Raw genomic sequence first — 18776 nt, forward strand, 5'->3', positions numbered from 1 at the left:
AAAATAACTAAATGCACAAGGACACAGGCAACTTGGACAATAATTCACTGAAACAACTAGTACCAGAAGCAGACTGCCAAGGATTTATTTGCTTGTTTATTTATTTATTTATTTAGAGAGCGAGAGCGAGTGTGCAAGCGAGCATGCTCGCATGTGCCCATGTGAGCAGGGGAGGGGCAGAGAGAGAGAGAGAGGAAGAGAGAGAATCCCAAGCAGGCACTGTGCTGTTAGCTTGGAGTCTGACGCAGGGCTTGATGTGGGGCTTGATTTCACATGACCTGAGCTTGCTTCCTTGCCTGCTTGCTTGATTTTTATTAAAAAAAATTTTTTTAATACTTATTTATGTTTGAAAGAGAAAGAGAGACAGAGTGTGAGTAGGGGTAAGGCAGAGAGAGAGAGAGAGAGAGAGAGAGAGAATCTGAAGCAGGCTCCAAACTCCAAGCTGTCAGCACAGAACCTGACACAGGGCTCGAACCCACGAACCATGAGATCCTGCCCTGAGTTGAAGTTGGATGCTGGGGCGCCTGGGTGGCTTAGTCGGTTGAGTGTCCAACTTTCACTTAGGTCATGATCTCGCGGTTCATGGGTTCGAGCCCCGCGTCGGGCTCTGTGCTGACTGCCAGCTCGGAGCCTGGAGCCTATTTCAGAGTCTGTGTCTCCCTCTCTCTCTGACCCTCCCCTGCTCACACTGTCTCTCTCTCCTAGAAATAAAAAAAAAAAAAAAAGAAGAAGAAGTTGGATGCTTAACTGACTGAGCCACCCAGGCACCCCTCTAGATAAGATTTTAATAGCTTATGAACAGCTAAAGAGAAGGTTAATAACTGAAAGAAATGAAAAAATCCAGTGCAGAAAAATAGAAAATTTAAGATCTCAGAAGTCAGGAAGGCTGGTATGCAAAAGTCTAATATATCTGATCAAAAATCCACAAGGAGAGTGAGAAGAGGGATGAAATAATTTTAAGAGATAATGATGAGAATTCTTCCAGAACTGGTGAAAGATGGCAGCTCAGATTCAAGTAGTTCAACTAATCTCTAGGAGGATCAGTTAAGAAAATCTATATCTGGGGCGCCTGGGTGGCTTAGTCGGTTAAGCGTCCGACTTTCGCTTAGGTCATGATCTCGCGGTTCGTGGGTTCGAGCCCCGCGTCGGGCTCTGTGCTGACTGCCAGCTCAGAGCCTGGAGCCTGTTTCAGTCTGTGACTCCCTCTCTCTCTGACCCTCCCCTGCTCACGCTGTCTCTCTCTCCTAGAAATAAATAAAACATTAAAAAAAAAATTAAAAAAAATATATCTAAACACATCATAGCAATAGTATAGTGTATCAGGACAAAAGGGTCTTTAAAAAAAGTTTTTGTTAATGTTTATTTTTGATGGAGAGAGAGAGGATGAGTGTGTGCATGGGAGTAGGGGAGTGCAGAGTGAAAAGGAAACAGAGAATCCCAAGCAAGCTCCACACTGTCAGTCTACACTGACACTGATGTGGGACTCAAACCCACAAACTGTCAGATCATGACCTGAACTGAAATTAAGAGTCAAATTTAACCGACTGAGCAACCCAGGCACCCCACAGACCAAAGGATCTTAAGAAGGGTTAGTATCCATAATACATAATGAATTCCCATGACAGCAATAAAAAAGACACACAAGGCAAAGAAGACGGGGCAAATGATTTGTTAAGGTACTTCACCAAAGAGAAAGTTTAGATGACCAATAAATGTGAAAAGATGCTCAACTACATTAATAATTAGGCAAATGCAAAGTATAATTATGAAATGCTATTACATATCTAGCAGATGAGACAAAAAAGCTTAGCAGTCTCAGACATTGGTGAGGATATGTGTAAATGGGTATAAACATTCTGGAGGACAGTTTGGCAAGTGCTTAGTAAATTTGAAAATGTACATAGTCTGTGATGTAGCCATTGAACTTATAAGAATACTTCCCAAATTGGGACACCCAGGTGGCTCAGTCAGTTGCAGGTCTGACTCTTGATTTCAGCTCAAGTCCTAATCCTAGGATTGAGGGATTGAGCCCTGCATCTGGCTTCTCACTGAATGTGGAGTCTGCTTGGGATTCTCTCTTTTTCCCTCACTCGTGTGTATGCTCTCTCTTTCTAAAATAAAAATAAAAAAAAAAGAATGTTCCCCAAAGAAACTCTTGAATAGTGCTTGCCATGGAAAATGCTTTTACAGAAACCTTACTTGCTGTTTTATAGTAGTGATCTTCACAAATTTCATGTTCTAGTGAACTATCTTGGTTCTTTGGAACATCAGTGCTTTGGTAATCAGAATTAATAGGGACTTTCTATGCCTCTAAATGGCATGTAAGTTAATTCTGATTTTCACCTATTAAAATGTATGCCTCTGATAAGGCTCTTCTTCACTTATATTTTAGTACATCCCCTGCATACTGTGAATTTAGTGTTAATGTAGTGGCTATACCACAGGTAACCAGTTTCAGGGGAACTGTGCTCTGTTTTGGGTCTGTCCTGTCTTAGCTTTGGCAAGTATACCTCAGCAGGTTTTTCCCTTGAAAAATGATTATATGAACTTCTTTGAAAAGATAACTGAGTTGCTTTAATAAATTTATTTTTTAAGTTCTATAAAAACAGTTTAATGCAAAATCTATGTATTATATTTATTTGATATGAATTTCATAGATGAAAATTAGTTTTGTGTGATTGGTATGCAGAAAACATTCCAGTACTCAGAAAAATTTCTCAAACCCTAATTATCTCTAATTCCTGATGAAATTAATTTTGTTCATGCTATTTATCTGTTAAAAAATTAAAAAGTATGTTTGAATTAAATGAAGTTCTGACTTTTCTTCCTCATCGAGAAATGTATGGGAATTCTTGAAGGTCTCTGTAAAGAAAATGTGGTAAGCATAAATTATTTTCTTGAGTTTTGAGTTACTCTGTAAACAGATAATATAATCTGTTTGTTATGTTAACAAAATATAAACTAGAAGATAGTAATAGAAGTATATTAAAAATGTTCATAAACGTGGATATTTTTTCTTTCTCTATAGCTGGGAACCTCTCCACTTCATCTGGCAGCACAGTATGGGCATTACTCCACCACAGAAGTACTACTCCGAGCTGGTGTAAGCAGGGATGCGAGAACCAAAGTGGACCGAACGCCATTACACATGGCAGCTTCTGAGGGCCATGCCAGCATAGTAGAGGTTTTGCTTAAGGTATGTGTTCTCTTTTTGCACTCTGCTTTTGAAAGTAAGCCTTCGAAGGATTTATGGTTTTATAAGAGTGAGAAAGGAACTAGTTGTATTAAATGTCTATTTTTTTTCTATGTCATCTCATTTTTTTTTTGTATGTAAGCCCATCAAATGAAAATTATCTTAAAGCTTTCCTTTTTGGGAGAAAAAGAACTTCCTCTAGGCTTGTTCTTAATTAAGTCAGACAGTTGATTTTTTAGACCTTGGTTTCCACTATGATGAGGGACTATGGCTTTGTCTTACTTGACACAGTTAAAATGCTGTGGAAGGAAACATAATAAGGCTTGGATGATTAACAAAGAAATAATATAAATAAGGATTTTTATTGTAGCCTTTAGATCAGCCTATCCAAAAGACATACACTGTAAATACCACAAATATGATCACATCTAATTCTAGATTTTCTGTTACTTACATTAAAAAAAGTAAAAACTAATTTTAGTATATTTTATTTAACTTCATATATACAAATATTATCATTTCAACATGAAATCAATATAAAAATTGTTAATGAGTTGTTTTACATCCTTTTTTTGGTGTTAAGTCTTTGAATTCCAGTGTGTGTTTACATACATAGTATATCCCTATTGGGTCTGGCCATATTTCAAGTGCTTAATAGCCACATGTGTCTAGTGGCTACCATATTGGATAGTACATCCCTGATAGGTCCTTTTAAATTTTTTATATTTTGCTGGTTTTGAAAGCAGAGAATATTTCTGTATAAATAAGGGACCAGAGTTAAAGAGGGTTTTGGAGGAATGCTTTCCTTCACTTCCTATTCCATTCTGTCCCGTGATGCTTACTGCTGGGTTAGTGAAAAAATCAATGCTTCATTCTTATGAATTTAGAAGGAAAACAATTGGGAATGTTAGCATGATAGAAAACTGATTAACTGACAGGTATGTGGAGATTCTTGGAAGATACAGATTATTCAACACAAAAAATAGAGAGCTGATCATGTTAGTAGCAGATTCTTGTTTTAAAGCATAGTGGCTACTATTTTCCTATTTGGAATTCTTTATATTTCATATGTAGAAATATCTTATTTTGCAATATTTTTATAGCATGGTGCTGATGTTAATGCAAAGGACATGTTGAAGATGACAGCTCTACATTGGGCCACGGAACACAATCATCAAGAAGTGGTGGAACTTTTAATCAAATATGGTGCTGATGTACACACACAAAGTAAATTTTGTAAAACTGCATTTGATATTTCAATAGACAATGGGAATGAAGATTTGGCAGAGATATTACAGGTAATCTTTGGCTTTAATTTGAGAAAATAAAAGGATCTCTGTCTTGTGGTGATTTGAGCTATTTAGCATTTAGCTTTTCATTTTGGACTTAGTTGTAGACAGTCCTTTTCTCTTTTACTTCCTCTTTGTTCACTTTCTGATTGTATGACCATAGTCTTTACATGTAACATTAGAAGATTAAATATGCTGATTACTTTCTGTATTTTTAAGTTCCTGAATTTCTGTTCTAGACATTTTATTCTATGAATTATTTTTATTGCATATTTGGATACCATGTGGTTTTTCAAAATATGTTAAACTTCAGTAAAAATTTTCTTTAGTTCCTATAACATTGCCCCCTGAGTAATTGATTCAATCTCTATCATTTTGATTGGTTTCTTTTATTTTTCATCATCCTCAAAAAAATCTGTGAGTCTAATTATTTATGGCTTTTGGGCAAGTTATTTTTTTAATGTTTATTTATTTTTGAGAGAGAGAGAGAGACTGAGCATGAATGGGGGAGGGACAGAGAGAGAGGGAGACACAGAATCCGAAGCGGGCTCCAGGCTCTCAGCTGTCAGCAAAGAACCTGATGTGGGGCTTGAACTCCTGAACTGTGCAATCATGACCTGAACTAAAGTCAGATGCTTACCCAACTGAGCCTCCCTGGTGCCCCTAGACAGTTTTTATTTTTTTTTTAATAACCAGTATTGCCTCTTTTCTTTAGCTACACAACATTGATATAAAAATTCTCTTCTTTACTCACAACCTCTTGCTTATCTTCTTGTTCTCCTTCCCAGTAGAACTTTTCTTTAACACCCTTCTGACTCTACTGAAAAGATGTTATATGTTCAGGAGAATGAATTTTGTGGTGCCTCTTTCAATCTTTTACTCCTTGGAGTGCAATTTGGGGACCCGAGTTAAAGATGAAGAACAATTAATTGGAAAGGACATGCTTTATTTATTTTTTTCCCTTCAAATTTTTATTAAATTTTATTTAGTTAACATACAATGCAATATTGGTTTCAAGAGTAGAATTCAGTGATTCAGTCACTTACATACAACACCCAGTGCTCATCATAACAAGTGCCCTGGGAAGGACATGCTTTATATGTATAGTGTTATATATTGCTGAATATAGTAGAGGAAATAATTTAAGTAATTTCTATAGCCACAGAGTAGCAAAATAGCAACTGTGTTCTATAAAAGCCTTTCAGATATTCTTTTCTTTGCTCATGGGATTTTACTGCTTTACCTAACGGGTATTAGGATGTAAATTTCTGTCTCTGGTTTACCACTATACTCTTGGTAGATCGTATACAAAGATTTCCATTTGTATTGTAGGATTCTTCTTAAATTTTAGCATTTCCTTTCTGTTTTTACTGCACTGAGATTCTGTGCTGTATGTTCCAGTTGTAATTCTGAAAACACTGTGTTGATTTGGCCCCTAGATTGCTATGCAGAACCAAATCAACACAAACCCCGAGAGTCCTGACACTGTGACGATACATGCTGCCACACCACAGTTTATCATCGGACCTGGAGGGGTGGTGAACCTAACAGGTCTGGTATCTTCAGAAAATTCATCCAAGGCAACAGGTATTGAGATGCATATAGGATAGCTGTTGGGATGTTATGCTTTAGTAGGTATTCCTCCTTTTATGAAAAGACTGTTGGAGAATGAGGGTAAGAGTATATCAGTCACCTTGGTTTTCTTTGGTATTGGCAAAAAAATATTTTTATGAGACAAAATAATGAAAGATGATATTGTAAAATGCACTGCAATATTATCTTTCAAAAACTAATGCCATCGGAGCTTGTTTTTTCCCAAAACTATTATCCAAGCTTCATTAAAGAATTGAATAAAGCAAAATAGAATATCAGAAAAATACAGTAGAATTACGCGCCTTTAAAATTAAAATTCTTAAAAATCGATTTTCTCTTTTCTTGTAGATGAAACAGGTGTATCAGCTGTTCAGTTTGGGAACTCTTCCACATCAGTATTAGCTACATTAGCTGCCTTAGCTGAAGCGTCTGCTCCGTTGTCCAATTCTTCAGAAACTCCAGGTTAGAAAAACTAGTCAAATGCGTACATTAAAAGATTGGAGACTTGAATATTTACAAAGGTTAGGAAGATAATATAAAAGGTGAAAGTGAGCAGATTTTAGATCATGGCCATGTGAATGAAGACAGGGGGGTCAGGACAGGAGGGTATAATTTGTTGTCAGTCATTATTTAAATTAGTGTTTTTTTCAAATTGTGATCAGTAATAAAAATAACAACAAGTCATTGAATGCTTACTGTGTATGCTATGTACCATGGTAAATGTTTTACTTATGATCTCATTGAATTCTCACCAAAAAGCTTGAAGACCTGTATTACTGGATTTGACTCATTAAGGTGTTCCTGATTGAAAGATGTATTTTTTTTCAGGGGGAAAAATGTACCTACCTCTCCTCTCTCTGTCTCTCTCTCTGTTTCTCTGTCTCTCTCTCTTTACTAACTAGTAATAATGAACATTTATCTTTCTTCAGCATCATAATCACTGTTTGAATCTGTGCCTTTATATTTGGTAGTCTTGAGATTTTTCAGAATCTCTCTTGATATGTTGCTTTTATAGCCTATACCTAGATCTCCTTAGCATCTTTGTCATTGCATGAACATAGCAAAGAAAATTAATTCATTGGTGGTTTCTATTTGGTTAAACTTAAAATTTATTGTCTTTAAAGTATATATATCTCTGAAAATTAAGCAGGTGTTCTTGAAGGTCATCTGAAATTTTGACATTAGATATTTGGCTCCATGAATTAGTTATACCACCTTCTTTAACTTCTACTTTTGAAAATGTTCTAGGGGCGCCTGGGTGGCTTAGCTGGTTAAGCGTCCGACTTTCACTTAGGTCATGATCTCACGGTTCGTGGGTTCGAGCCCCGCATCGGGCTCTATGCTGACTGCCAGCTCAGAGCCTGGAGCCTGTTTCAGTCTGTGACTTCCTCTCTCTCTGACCCTCCCCTGCTCACGCTGTCTCTCTCTGTCTCTCCTAGAAATAAATAAAACATTTAAAAAAAAAATTAAAAAAAAAAAAAGAAAATGTTCTATATGGTCTAGTCTGAGAGATTAGGAATTTCAGGTGACTTGTATGTGACATACAATCTTGTGAGTGCAGTAGTTTTTCATTTTAATGCTATATCATAGTGGAATCATTTTGAAGATATTTTAAGAGCTTGAATTAAGTTAAAGTTCAGGTGAGTACATTGCCACCAGTGTAAATAACTCAGCTGAGGTGTGAAATCAGATAAAGAAATACCTTCTGACAGCTCATTTCTACATGCTCAAGCTAATTATTTCTTGACTACTCAGTTTCTTTTAACATCAATTATCAGTCTCATCCCAATTTTAGAAAATGTTTATGTGTATATTTTTTTAAGGACATCCTAGTTAGGATCTGGGAAATAGTGCTTGCATTTTATATATGATGAAACTGAGATTCATGAGGTTAAATAATTATGCCCAAAATAGCATGGCCATTAAGTGGTAGAGGAGTTTTATGCTCAAGGTCTGATTGATTCCCAAGTTGTATGTATGTGTGTGACTGCAGTTTTTTGGTAATCAGTGGACTGGTCTCTTCTAGAATATTTATCATTTGGCTTGTGATAAGAATAACTATTTCTGTGATTGTCATTTTGTCTTATACCAAACAAAAGCATCACCATTCTTGCTTCTACTTGTGAGGTGTGTCTGTTGAACCAGTCTGTTGAAATAAGTGTTTTGCTGCTATGTCCTTCTTTAATGGATGAGGAGTTAGGGTATTTAGATACATGAGAACTCATTCCAGTCCATTTGGAAGTTATTCCAAAATGAGGATATAGAAAAGTGAAAAAATTTTCTATTTGGAGTTTGCAGCTGCCTTTTGCCCCATGAGGAAAACCACCGCCATGTAGTACACTGTATTTATTAATAAGCAGAGGCAGTTATGTTATCCCGTCTTTTTTACCAAAGCTTATAAGCCACTGTGTTATAGGTATTTTCTGTTAAAAAAAAATAAAAACTCCAGGAAACTCACATCCTTACTCCCTTTCTTTCTGCTTTAAAACAAAACAAAAATGTACAAACAATAAAAAATCCATGGAGGGATAGATTATGTTTTGTGTTAAAGGAGTCACTGTTCTTGCACAGAAAACTGTTCTTGTGCCCAAATTTCCACTTGTTTTTAAACAGCTATCCATTTTTAATGAGAAAGTATTCATGCATTGAACAGGTTTTTGTTGAACATCTCTTATCACTTGGTTACTCTGCATGGTGCTAGATAGAAAATGGTAAACAATCAGATACAATCCCAAGCTTTATGGAACATGTAGTCTTTTGGTAGAACAAGACAGTAAAAGTTATTTTATCATAACTGTCACTAGTGATACATATAAGAATGGCGGATTTTTAAAAAAAATTTTTTTAATGTTGTATTTATTTCTGAGAGAGAGAGAGAGAGAGAGACAGCATGAGCGGGGAGGGTCAGAGAGAGAGGGAGATACAGAATCTGAAACCGGCTCCAGGCTCTGAGCTGGCAGTCAGCACAGAGCCTGACACAGGGCTCGAACCCACGAACCGTGAGATCATGACCTGAGCCGAAGTCAGACGCTCAACCGACTGAGCCACCCAGGTGCCCCAAGAATGCAGGATTTTAACCTAGTCTCGTGGGTCAGAGGATCTTCCCTGAAGGAGATATTTAAGCTGAAGATTAAGTAGGAATCAGTGAGCAAGCATTGGGGGAAGAGTATTTGAGGAAGAGGACACACTTAAAGCTTTTGAGGCAGGACAGAGTTTGTAAGGGGACTTCAGAGGCCAGTGTGGCTAAGTCCCGTGAGTGGGAGAGTAACTCGTGGTGGTTGAAAGTAAGATTATAAAGGATTAAAAACATTTTTTAAATGTTTTTTATTTATTTTTGAGAGAGGGGGAGAGAGAGACAGAGAGAGAGACCGAGACAGCATGAGCAGGGGAGGGTCAGAGAGAGAGGGAGATACAGAATCCAAAGACAGGCTCCAGGCTCTGAGCTAGCTGTCAGCACAGAGCCCAATGTACGGCTCAAACCCACGAACTGTGGGATCATGACCTGAGCCAAAGTCAGACGCTTAACCAACTGAGCCACCCAAGCGCCCCTATAAAGGATTTTTGGGGCACCTGGGGGCTCAATTGTTTAAGCACCCAATTCTTGATTCCAGCTCAGGTCATAGTTTCGCGGTTCGAGGGTTCAAGTCCTGTCTTGGGCTCTGTGCTGACAACATAGAGCCTGCTTGGGATTCTTTTTCTCCACCCCTTGCCCCCTCCATGCTGTGCTCTTTCTCTCTCTCTCTCTCTCTCTCTTTTTCAGAATGGATGAAGAAACTTGAAAAAAGATAAAGGACTTTTAAAATGATTATTACTTTTTCAGTCTCTGAAAGGGAGTTCAGTTAGGAATCTGATGCAGTTAGCTGGGGAAAAGATGAAGAGATAATAGTAGCATGGGTTAGGAATTGGCAAAGAGATAAGAAGTGAATAAATTTCAGAATTCTTTGGGATGTAGAATGGGAAGTTTTGATTGGTTAGATGTAGGCCTTACGGCTGTAGTGTACTTTGTCTTGTCCTTTTAAAACTCTTTCATAAAACACTATTTTTTGGCTATAGCCTGAGGTTCTATATTGATTCTTTTTGCTTAAGCCTTATTGTTTTTTGTGGCCCAGCTATATAATCTCTTGATTAAATAGACATCTGTGCCACCCTTCTTTTTGTCTTTAGAGCAACTTCTGTTCGTTTTTATTAAGATGTTTTTCTAGAGGTATACTGCACATGATGGCTCTTTCCTTCCTTTCTCCCAGTAGTGACATTTGAATCAGGTCCCCTTTGCACATTGTTTTTCTACTGTTCCTAAACTAGGTCTGTAAAAGTGAATTGGCTTTAAGGGTTAAGTTACTGGGCTTCATAAGATTGTTTTGGTTTTACTTTTTTGATTTTAATTTCACGTTGAATTATAGGCACAAATGCCTTTGAAATATTTTCGGTGAGCATAGTTTCTAGTGTTGAAATATTTATATGTAGAATTTTCAATCCATAGAACATCTTAAAGACATTTTTTTCTCTGTCTTATTTGGATTTTATGGTGTTATAATTAAGAAGTCTTATTGAACAAGAGAGCTCAGATATTTTCAAAGATGCTGTGGGTTATCTAGGCTCTCCTTGTATATTAATTACAACCTGACTTTTGATTTAGACCAGTAAATATTATACTTAATTTTTTATTCAGGGGTTTTACATTTAGAGGTATGTGTGTGTGTGTGTGTGTGTATTTTTTTTAGATTTATGTATTTTGGGGAAAGCATAAGTGGAGGAGGGGCAGAGGTGTGGGCAGGGTGAGATAGGATCTGAAGCGGGCTCTGCACAGAGCCAGCAGAGAGCCAGATGTGGGGCTTGAACTCACAAACTGTGAGATCATGACCTGAGCCAAGGTCAGATGCTCCTCCGACTGAGCCACCCAGGTGCCCCTGTATATATTTTAAATAACACTCTTTTTAAAGTTTTTAGGATTTCTCTTTTATTCTTACATGTTTCACCATTTCACTGTTGGGTTGTTCTTAAGGTTTCTGAGGGACACTTTGTCTTCTTACATAATTGGTTTCCTTATAATTTTTTCTTAAATTTCTTACCACAGTAAAACTTAAAAAGAAAACTCTTTAGATGAAAGGGAAGAACTCTTATTTTAATGACAGTCATTGCAAATACTGCAAAGATGAAAGTTCTTGATTGTGTGTGATCTAAGAAATTTCCTGCATATGGTTATGCTTTAAAGTATTTACTACTTGTAGCTAGCATTCAACCAGAGTGAACATTTCTTTTTCATATGGATATATTTTTTTAAAAATCAAAGCAACAGTTAATGTGTTTGAAAACCTTAGTAGTTGTTCTTTTGAATATATTACTATGGCCTACATTTCATTTTATAATTCTCTTCCTGAAATTTTCTTAAGTGCTTGGTGATAAAGCCTAATTATAGTTTAAGAGAAACAAAAATGAGAGAACTCAAAGCATAAAGGTTTTCTGTTTTTGTTTTGTTTTGTTTTTGTATTTTCAGTATTATCTTCTGCAGTTTGTATCGTGACCCTTGATTATCAAGTAACAGAGTAACCGGGTGGCAGCCAAGTCTGTCGCCATGTCACGAGCACATCTTTGAAAACTAGGATCCCAATACTTACCTTGCCTTTTTTAAAAAAGGAGCTCATTGATACCCATGATGTTCTACTGGGAGTTGGTAGTAACTTAGCATGTTTTAGAGCAACTGTGCCTCTGAATGGTAGGTAATAGGACTTCCGGAGAGAATGGATTTATTTACTTACTCTTTCTATAAACTGTTGCCTCAAATAATACATGAAGAAAACCTATATCATTAAGAAATAGTTTTTATGTGATTTCTTTTTTCAGAATTAGTTATACTAGAACATTTTTTGGGTTGACAGTTTTCAAACCCATAGAAACATTGGGGGATAACTTTGTATCTTTCACCTGTACTCACCAACTGTTAAAATCTTGCCATACCTGCATGTACACATCCACACACACACACACATCCACACACACACACTTTTATTTTGCCAAATTTTCTGAGAGTAGGCTGCAGATATCATGACACTTCACCTTTAAATACTTCTTCATATATCTCCCAAGAATAAGGACAGCCTGATACATAGTCATAGCTCCATTATATTTCCTAAAAACATCAACATTAATTTAGTAACATTATCTGACATGCAGTCCACATTCAAGTTTCCTCAGTTGTCCTTGAAGTGTCCTTTGTAAGTGTTTGTTTATTTTTCATCCAGGATCCAAAGTTCACACATTGTATTTGGTTGTTGTGTCTCTTTAGTCTCCCCAAACCTTGGACAGTCCTGCTGCCTCCCTTTTCTTTTCTTTTCTTTTCTTTTCTTTTCTTTTCTTTTCTTTTCTGTTCTGTTCTGTTCTGTTCTGTTCTTTTTTCTTTCCTTTCCTTTCCTTTCCTTTCCTTTCCTTTCCTTTCCTTTCCTTTCCTTTCCTTTTCTAATGTTTGTTTATTTTTGAGAGAGAGACAGAGTGCTAATAAGAGAGGGGTAGAGAAAGAGGGAGACACAGAATCTGAAGCAGGTTCCAGCCTCTGAGCTGTCAGCACAGAGCTCAACATGGGGCTTGAACTCAGTAACCACAGGTTCATGACCTGAGTAACCACCTGAGCCACCCAGGCTGCCCTCCTTTTTCTCCCTTTTCTCCAAGGATTTTGACATTGAAATCCTTGTAGAGTTTATGCCCATTGTCTAGTTCATTCACTTTCTAGATTCATTTGTTTAATAAGTATATGCAGGTCATACATTTCCAGGAAGAACACAAGTGATATTTTGTAATCTCCCATTGCATCATGTCAGGAGGTACGTGGCAGGCCATCCTGATAATGACCACTTGGTGAGAGTGATTACTGCCAGATCCTTATAGGCACATTTTCCTCTTACTAATCTTCGGTGTGATACTTTGAGAACATATGAATATCTTGTTTCTCAGAACATTTCAGTGGTTTGAACATCCATTAGTGACACTTGCTTGAGTCAATTATTATATCAGAGGTTACAATGATAATTTTTCTTATTTTGTTAATTGTATGTCATTCTTCTATTAAGAAGATATTTCTTCTTTCTCCCTTTCCTTTTTCATGAAGTATTATTATGGACAAATGGATTTTTAAAGATTCATTGTGTTGTAATCCATTATTGTCATTATTTCTTTTGATGCTTCTTTATTGAAATGTAATATGCATACAGAAAAGTGATTACATCATTAAGTGTACAGTTTACTGAATTATCTCAAAGTGATTACTCCTGTATAATCACTGTTTAGTTCAAAAATGGGAAGTACACAGTATATATTTTGTTTTTTAAATAATATATTTAACCCAAAATAACCAAAATATTTCTATAAGAAATCAAAATTATTAATAAGATATATTACATTGTTTTTTCATACTGTCTTTGAGATTCAGTGTGAATTTCATACCAAAAGTAACATCTCAATTCAAACCAGCCACATTTCAGTTTCTTGATAGCCATATAATGTGAATGATTACTCTTTTTGGACACTATAGTCTTAGCCTTAGTTTTGTCTGAGCTTTTTGAGCAGCTCTTAGAATCTATAAAGGCTGCTCCAAACTGTGTTATTGAGTTTTAAAACAATATTTTCTATTTTTTTAATTATTGAGGTAATACTGGGATGTAACTTTATAAACCTTGCAAGTAAGTGTCCAACATTATAGTTCAACATCTGTAAACACCACAGTGATCACCACCAAAATGCTAGTTACCATCCATCACCATAAAACTGACCCCCTTTACCCATTTTGCTGTCCCCCAACCTACGTCCCCTCTGGGAATCCTCAGTCTTAAAAGTAGTATTGTATATTTTGATGAACTTAAAATATCATGTAGGAGAAGAGAGGGAAAATTTCTTTTCTACCCCTCAGGGTCTTCCAGCTGGAGTAAGAATTAAATTTATATGAGCTAGATTAAAAGGAGAAAAAAACACAAACTTTTCTTACATTCCTGCAGCAGCCCACTAAGGAAATCGAGACCTAAAGAAGTGAGCAAGGCAGGCAGTTTGTCCTCTCTCACACCACCTTTCCCTCTTTGTGGCAGTAGGATGGTGCTATAAACCCCACATACCTGGGGAGGTGGACTGCTGGCCTGGCCAGTGTGCCCTACATACTGGTCCAGTGCAGTGGTCTGGAAGGCCACATGGCACAAAATCCAAAGCAGGGCAGGAGTGTGGGCTTGGCTGCTCGGACTTCAAAGCCAGAACCCTGGGCACTACTTCAGGTTCACGGTGGGTTATACTGATTGTTGTGGCCAAAGGTAGGGACTTGTAAGGTCAGTGAGGGACTAAACATGTCTAACATGCTCCAGTGAGAAAGGAAATTTTCTTTTCTTTTTTTTTTTTCATAAATAGTTTATTGTCAAGTTGGTTTCCATATAACTCCCAGTGCTCGTCCCAACAAGTGCCCTCCTCCATGCCCATCACCCCCCTTCCCCTCTCCCCCACTCCCATCAGCCTTCAGTTTGTCTCCCCCTCCTCTCCCCAACTATTTTTCCCCCTTCTTCTCCCCCATGGTCCTCCGGTAAGTTCCTCCTAATCCTCCTATATGTGAAAACATGGTATCTGTCCTTCTTTGCCTGACTTATTTCACTCAGCATAACACCCTTGAGTTACATCCATGTTGCTACACATGGCCAGATTTCATTCTTTTTCATTGCCATGTATTTCATTGTAGAGATGAACCACATCTTCCTGATCCATTCATCAGTTGATGGACACTTAGGCTCTTTCCATATTTTGGCTATTGTTGAGAGTACTGCTATGAACATTGAGGTACATGTGCCCCTATGCATCAGCACTCGAGAAAGGAAATTTTCAACTTTTAATGTATGTAGGCCTTCTTCCTGGACTGCCAAGGAAGCTATACTTTAACATTTGCTGACATCAGAATGACTGAGAAAAACCTCAAATCATGGGCTCTATCTCTGCCTCAATCACACAGTGTACATCTGCTTCATTAAAAAACAATAACCAAAAAGGAGCATTCCAAGCATAAAGAGAAGAAAAACAAAAACCAATCCCCTTGGTTCCCATAAGATTAAAGTCACAAAACCTTCCACATATGAAAAACATAAGATGAAGTCTATAGCTTTATGGAATATCCTTCCTTATGATAAATATATATAACCCTGCACTACATGTTCCTTTACTGGAAAATTCTCTTCTTTGTTAAATTGTGTATCTCAGGCATTTGTCCTAATTTGGACTCAAATAGAACTCTTTTCCTTTCTCATTTAATTTTTATTTTTTTTCATGTTTCAAGTTTTTATTTAAATGCTAGTTAGTTACCGTATAGTGTAATATTGGTTTCTGCAGTAGAATTTAGTGATTCGTCACTTATATACAACACCCGGTACTCATGATAAGTGTCCTTCTTATTACCCGTCACCCATCTAGCCCATTCCCCCATCCACCTCTCTCCAGCAACCCTCAGTTTGTTCCCTGTAGTTAAGAGTTTCTTAAGATTTCCTCCCTCTCCTTTTTTTTTTTACTTCCCCTGTGTACATCTGTTGTTTCTTAAATTCTGCAGTATATATTTTACATCTGATTTATATCACTGAGCATGGTTTTTGTCAGATTTATCCATGTTTTGCATTTAGTCATTTTAATTGCTGTGCAGTGTTCCAGTGTATGAGTCTACCTCAAGTCTGTTTATCCATTCTACATTTGATGGATATCTGGTTGGTTTCAAGTTTTTGACTATTGTGAGTAAAGCTGCTGTGAATGTTCCTGTGTAGGTCGTTTGGGATCAGTTGTTGGGCATAGGGTTGCCTGTGGGAAAGGATTTGGGCAGCATTAACTTGTGATTTCTTTACCCAAGCAAGGCCATGGGTGCTGTTTTCAGGTGCCAGAATCCTCTCTGAGTCTCTATCAAGAACACAATGTTGGATTTTATTTATATAAATGGTAGTATAGTATATTATTTACTGTCATACTGTCATGTAGGCCATGACTACCAAGGCAACCCTTGCTCACAGAGTCCAGAAAGGGAATACTGCTTATTCTGTTTACTTGAAAAATACAAATGTCCATATTTCATTGAATGTAGAAACGTATGTCATCTCATATGTAAATGTAAGTGGAGTATAACCACCTACAAAATTCTCTTTTGGATTGTAGAATTTTATTAAGCAAGTGTAACCTTTGTTATATCTGATTTTAGGAGATCTTATAAATTTTGTACCTCATATAACTAAATGAAGAGATATTATTTAATATACATGCATAATCAGAACTCATTTAATTGTAAATTGTGGGACTGGTAGTCCATTGTTTTTCTAGGTATGTATAGCACCACTGGACACTACATTTAATAAAAACCATGTAAAAACTTTTCTGTGTAAGAAATCAGGAAAAGCAAAAGTAGCAAAACAAAAATAAACTTCTGTTCATACTTTTATATATGTTCACTGATTTTTACATATATATTTTTTTTCCAGTAGTGGCTACGGAGGAGGTAGTTACTGCAGAATCTGTGGATGGTGCAATTCAGCAAGTAGTTAGTTCGGGGGGTCAGCAAGTCATCACAATAGTTACAGATGGAATTCAGCTTGGAAATTTGCACTCCATTCCAACCAGTGGAATAGGTCAGCCCATCATTGTGACCATGCCAGATGGACAACAAGGTTGGTAGTAGGCATTTGCATAAAGTTTGAGCTTATTTTCAATGCTCAGGAAATTGTGATATGTTTCTCAAAGCATTTATTTTTGCCTTAAATTATATTTTTGCAGCCTTTTGCAACAGACTTGATTGGCTAATTTTATCTACTTATTAGGCTACTACTGAAATTAGCTTGCTTTCTCTGAGTATATACCAGGTGGAAGGAGGAATTGGCTCCAGAGTATTCCTTTTGGAAAATGAGCTTAAATAAATAATTCAGAATATGGTTTAGACAATAATTTCTTATGCCATTTATTGCAATTCAGATATCCTACAGGCTTTTAAAAATACCTTATAAGAAAAGGTTCCTTACAAAGAAGTTGGATTTAGGACTTGTAGTAGGAATGTGGTGGCCACTTTTAGCAACTTTGTTTGTAATTTCCCTCTTTCTCTCCTTGGGAACTGCTGAGAGTAGTAAGATTGAAGAAAAGCCCCAACTACATTTTCAGTGACACTAAACACTGAGAAAACCACAAAATTCCGTATTTTAAGTGCTGCCAAAAACATCTAAGACCAGTAGAGCCATGGAAACTCACAGAGGTGCATCAAGAAAAGAAAAGAAGAGAAAAGAAGAGAAAAGAAAAGAAAAGAAGAGAAAAGAAAAGAAAAAAGAAAAGAAAAGGGATTGAGCTCAGGACTTAGCATAAATATACAGTCCCAGCCAAGACAGAGCCTGGTCCTTGTAGGAGGTGCCATAAGCAGGGCTGAGGTAGAGGAGTGCATAAATGCTGGAGGAAGCAGAAAGAGAAGGTGCAGAAAACTCCTATCTGAGCAGACATTGCCATGTACCCCCATACCTCCCCCCCCCTCACGCCAACACATACAAAACCAGTGTGCACATGCATAACCTTTTAGAAAATTAGGATTGCACAGACTGTGCCCCTTCATGGCCAGTGAAGGAATTAGGGAAGGGAAAGCCTGGAGCTAAAAGTTCTCCTAAACCAGGTTTGGTTTAGAGTGACAGAGGAGGTATAGCACCATAGGGTCACCATGTCTCAGGAAAAAAGTTTGTCACTGTAGGAGAAGAGGAGACCACTGATCTGTGAAGCCTGCAGAGATCTCTCCTATTGTGCAGAAATCTGCTGATGGCTCATCCAAGATTTGGATCAGGCCTGGATGCTTTCAAAGAGCTTCACGGAACTAATTCTAATTATATAGAAATAAGAAAACCTTCACAGTATTTGTTTATATCAAGCAGATATAATGCTTCTAAAGCCTGACATTATAGACACTAATCTCATTCTGTGAACAAATGTAAAGAAACATCATGTTTTGGGATAGGGAAATTCACTATTATAAAGCTCTCCATTCTTCCTGAGTTAATTTATAAATGTAAGGTAATATGAAAAAGAAAGGAATATGTTAGTTTGCTAGGGCTGCCACAACAAATTACCTCAGACTTAGTGACTCAACAGAAATTTATCTTCTCACAATGCTGGAGGTTTCAAGTCCAAGATCAAGGTGTTGGCAAATTTGGTTTCTTCCTGAGGCCTTTCTCCTTGGCTTGCATATGGCCGCCTTTTTATGGCGTCCTCATGTAGTCAGCCCTCCCTCTGTGTGTGTTTTCTGTACCTTAATCCCTGCTTCTTAAAGGTCAGATTACAGCCCACCCACATGACCTCATTTTACCTATTTACCTCTTTGAAGGGCCAATCTCCAAATACAGTCATATGGTGAGGTATTGGGGTTTAGGACTTAAGCATTTGAATTTTGAGGAGGACACAATTCACCTCATAACAGAGACTAACAGTTTTTTTCCTGGAACTGGCCAGACAGATTTTGAAGTTTATATTAATGGGAGGAGGAGGAGGGAAGAAAAATAAGAAAACTCTGGGAAAAAAAGAGCAAGGAGAAGAGCTTATTAAATGTTAAAATAAATTTTTAAAGCCTCCATAATTTAAAAATGTGTTACTGACATATGAATGTATACAGACTATGAAGACAGTCCAGTGAAGCAGATATAAGGTTCTCAATTTTTCTTGAGTTAATTTCTTTTTTTTTTTTTTTTTTTTTA

General features: G+C 37.1%; 1 protein-coding gene across 5 annotated transcripts in view; it reads left to right on the plus strand.

Annotated features, from left to right (window-relative positions):
- Positions 1-18776, plus strand: part of GABPB1 (GA binding protein transcription factor subunit beta 1) — a 65468-nt gene that overhangs the window by 36002 nt on the left and 10690 nt on the right. For 4 of the 5 annotated variants that reach the window (XM_039237110.1, XM_039237112.1, XM_039237111.1 and 1 more), the window contains 5 exons: positions 3029-3196; positions 4297-4491; positions 5922-6069; positions 6424-6537; positions 16542-16727. In XM_039237110.1, coding sequence (XP_039093041.1) covers positions 3029-3196; positions 4297-4491; positions 5922-6069; positions 6424-6537; positions 16542-16727 — 811 coding nt within the window. The remainder of the gene's footprint in view (positions 1-3028; positions 3197-4296; positions 4492-5921; positions 6070-6423; positions 6538-16541; positions 16728-18776) is intronic. The other variant, XM_039237113.1, reaches the window with a different exon arrangement.

Source organism: Hyaena hyaena, unplaced genomic scaffold (assembly GCF_003009895.1).
Source record: "Hyaena hyaena isolate Hyena2069 unplaced genomic scaffold, ASM300989v1 scaffold_120, whole genome shotgun sequence".
Taxonomy (NCBI): domain Eukaryota; kingdom Metazoa; phylum Chordata; class Mammalia; order Carnivora; family Hyaenidae; genus Hyaena; species Hyaena hyaena.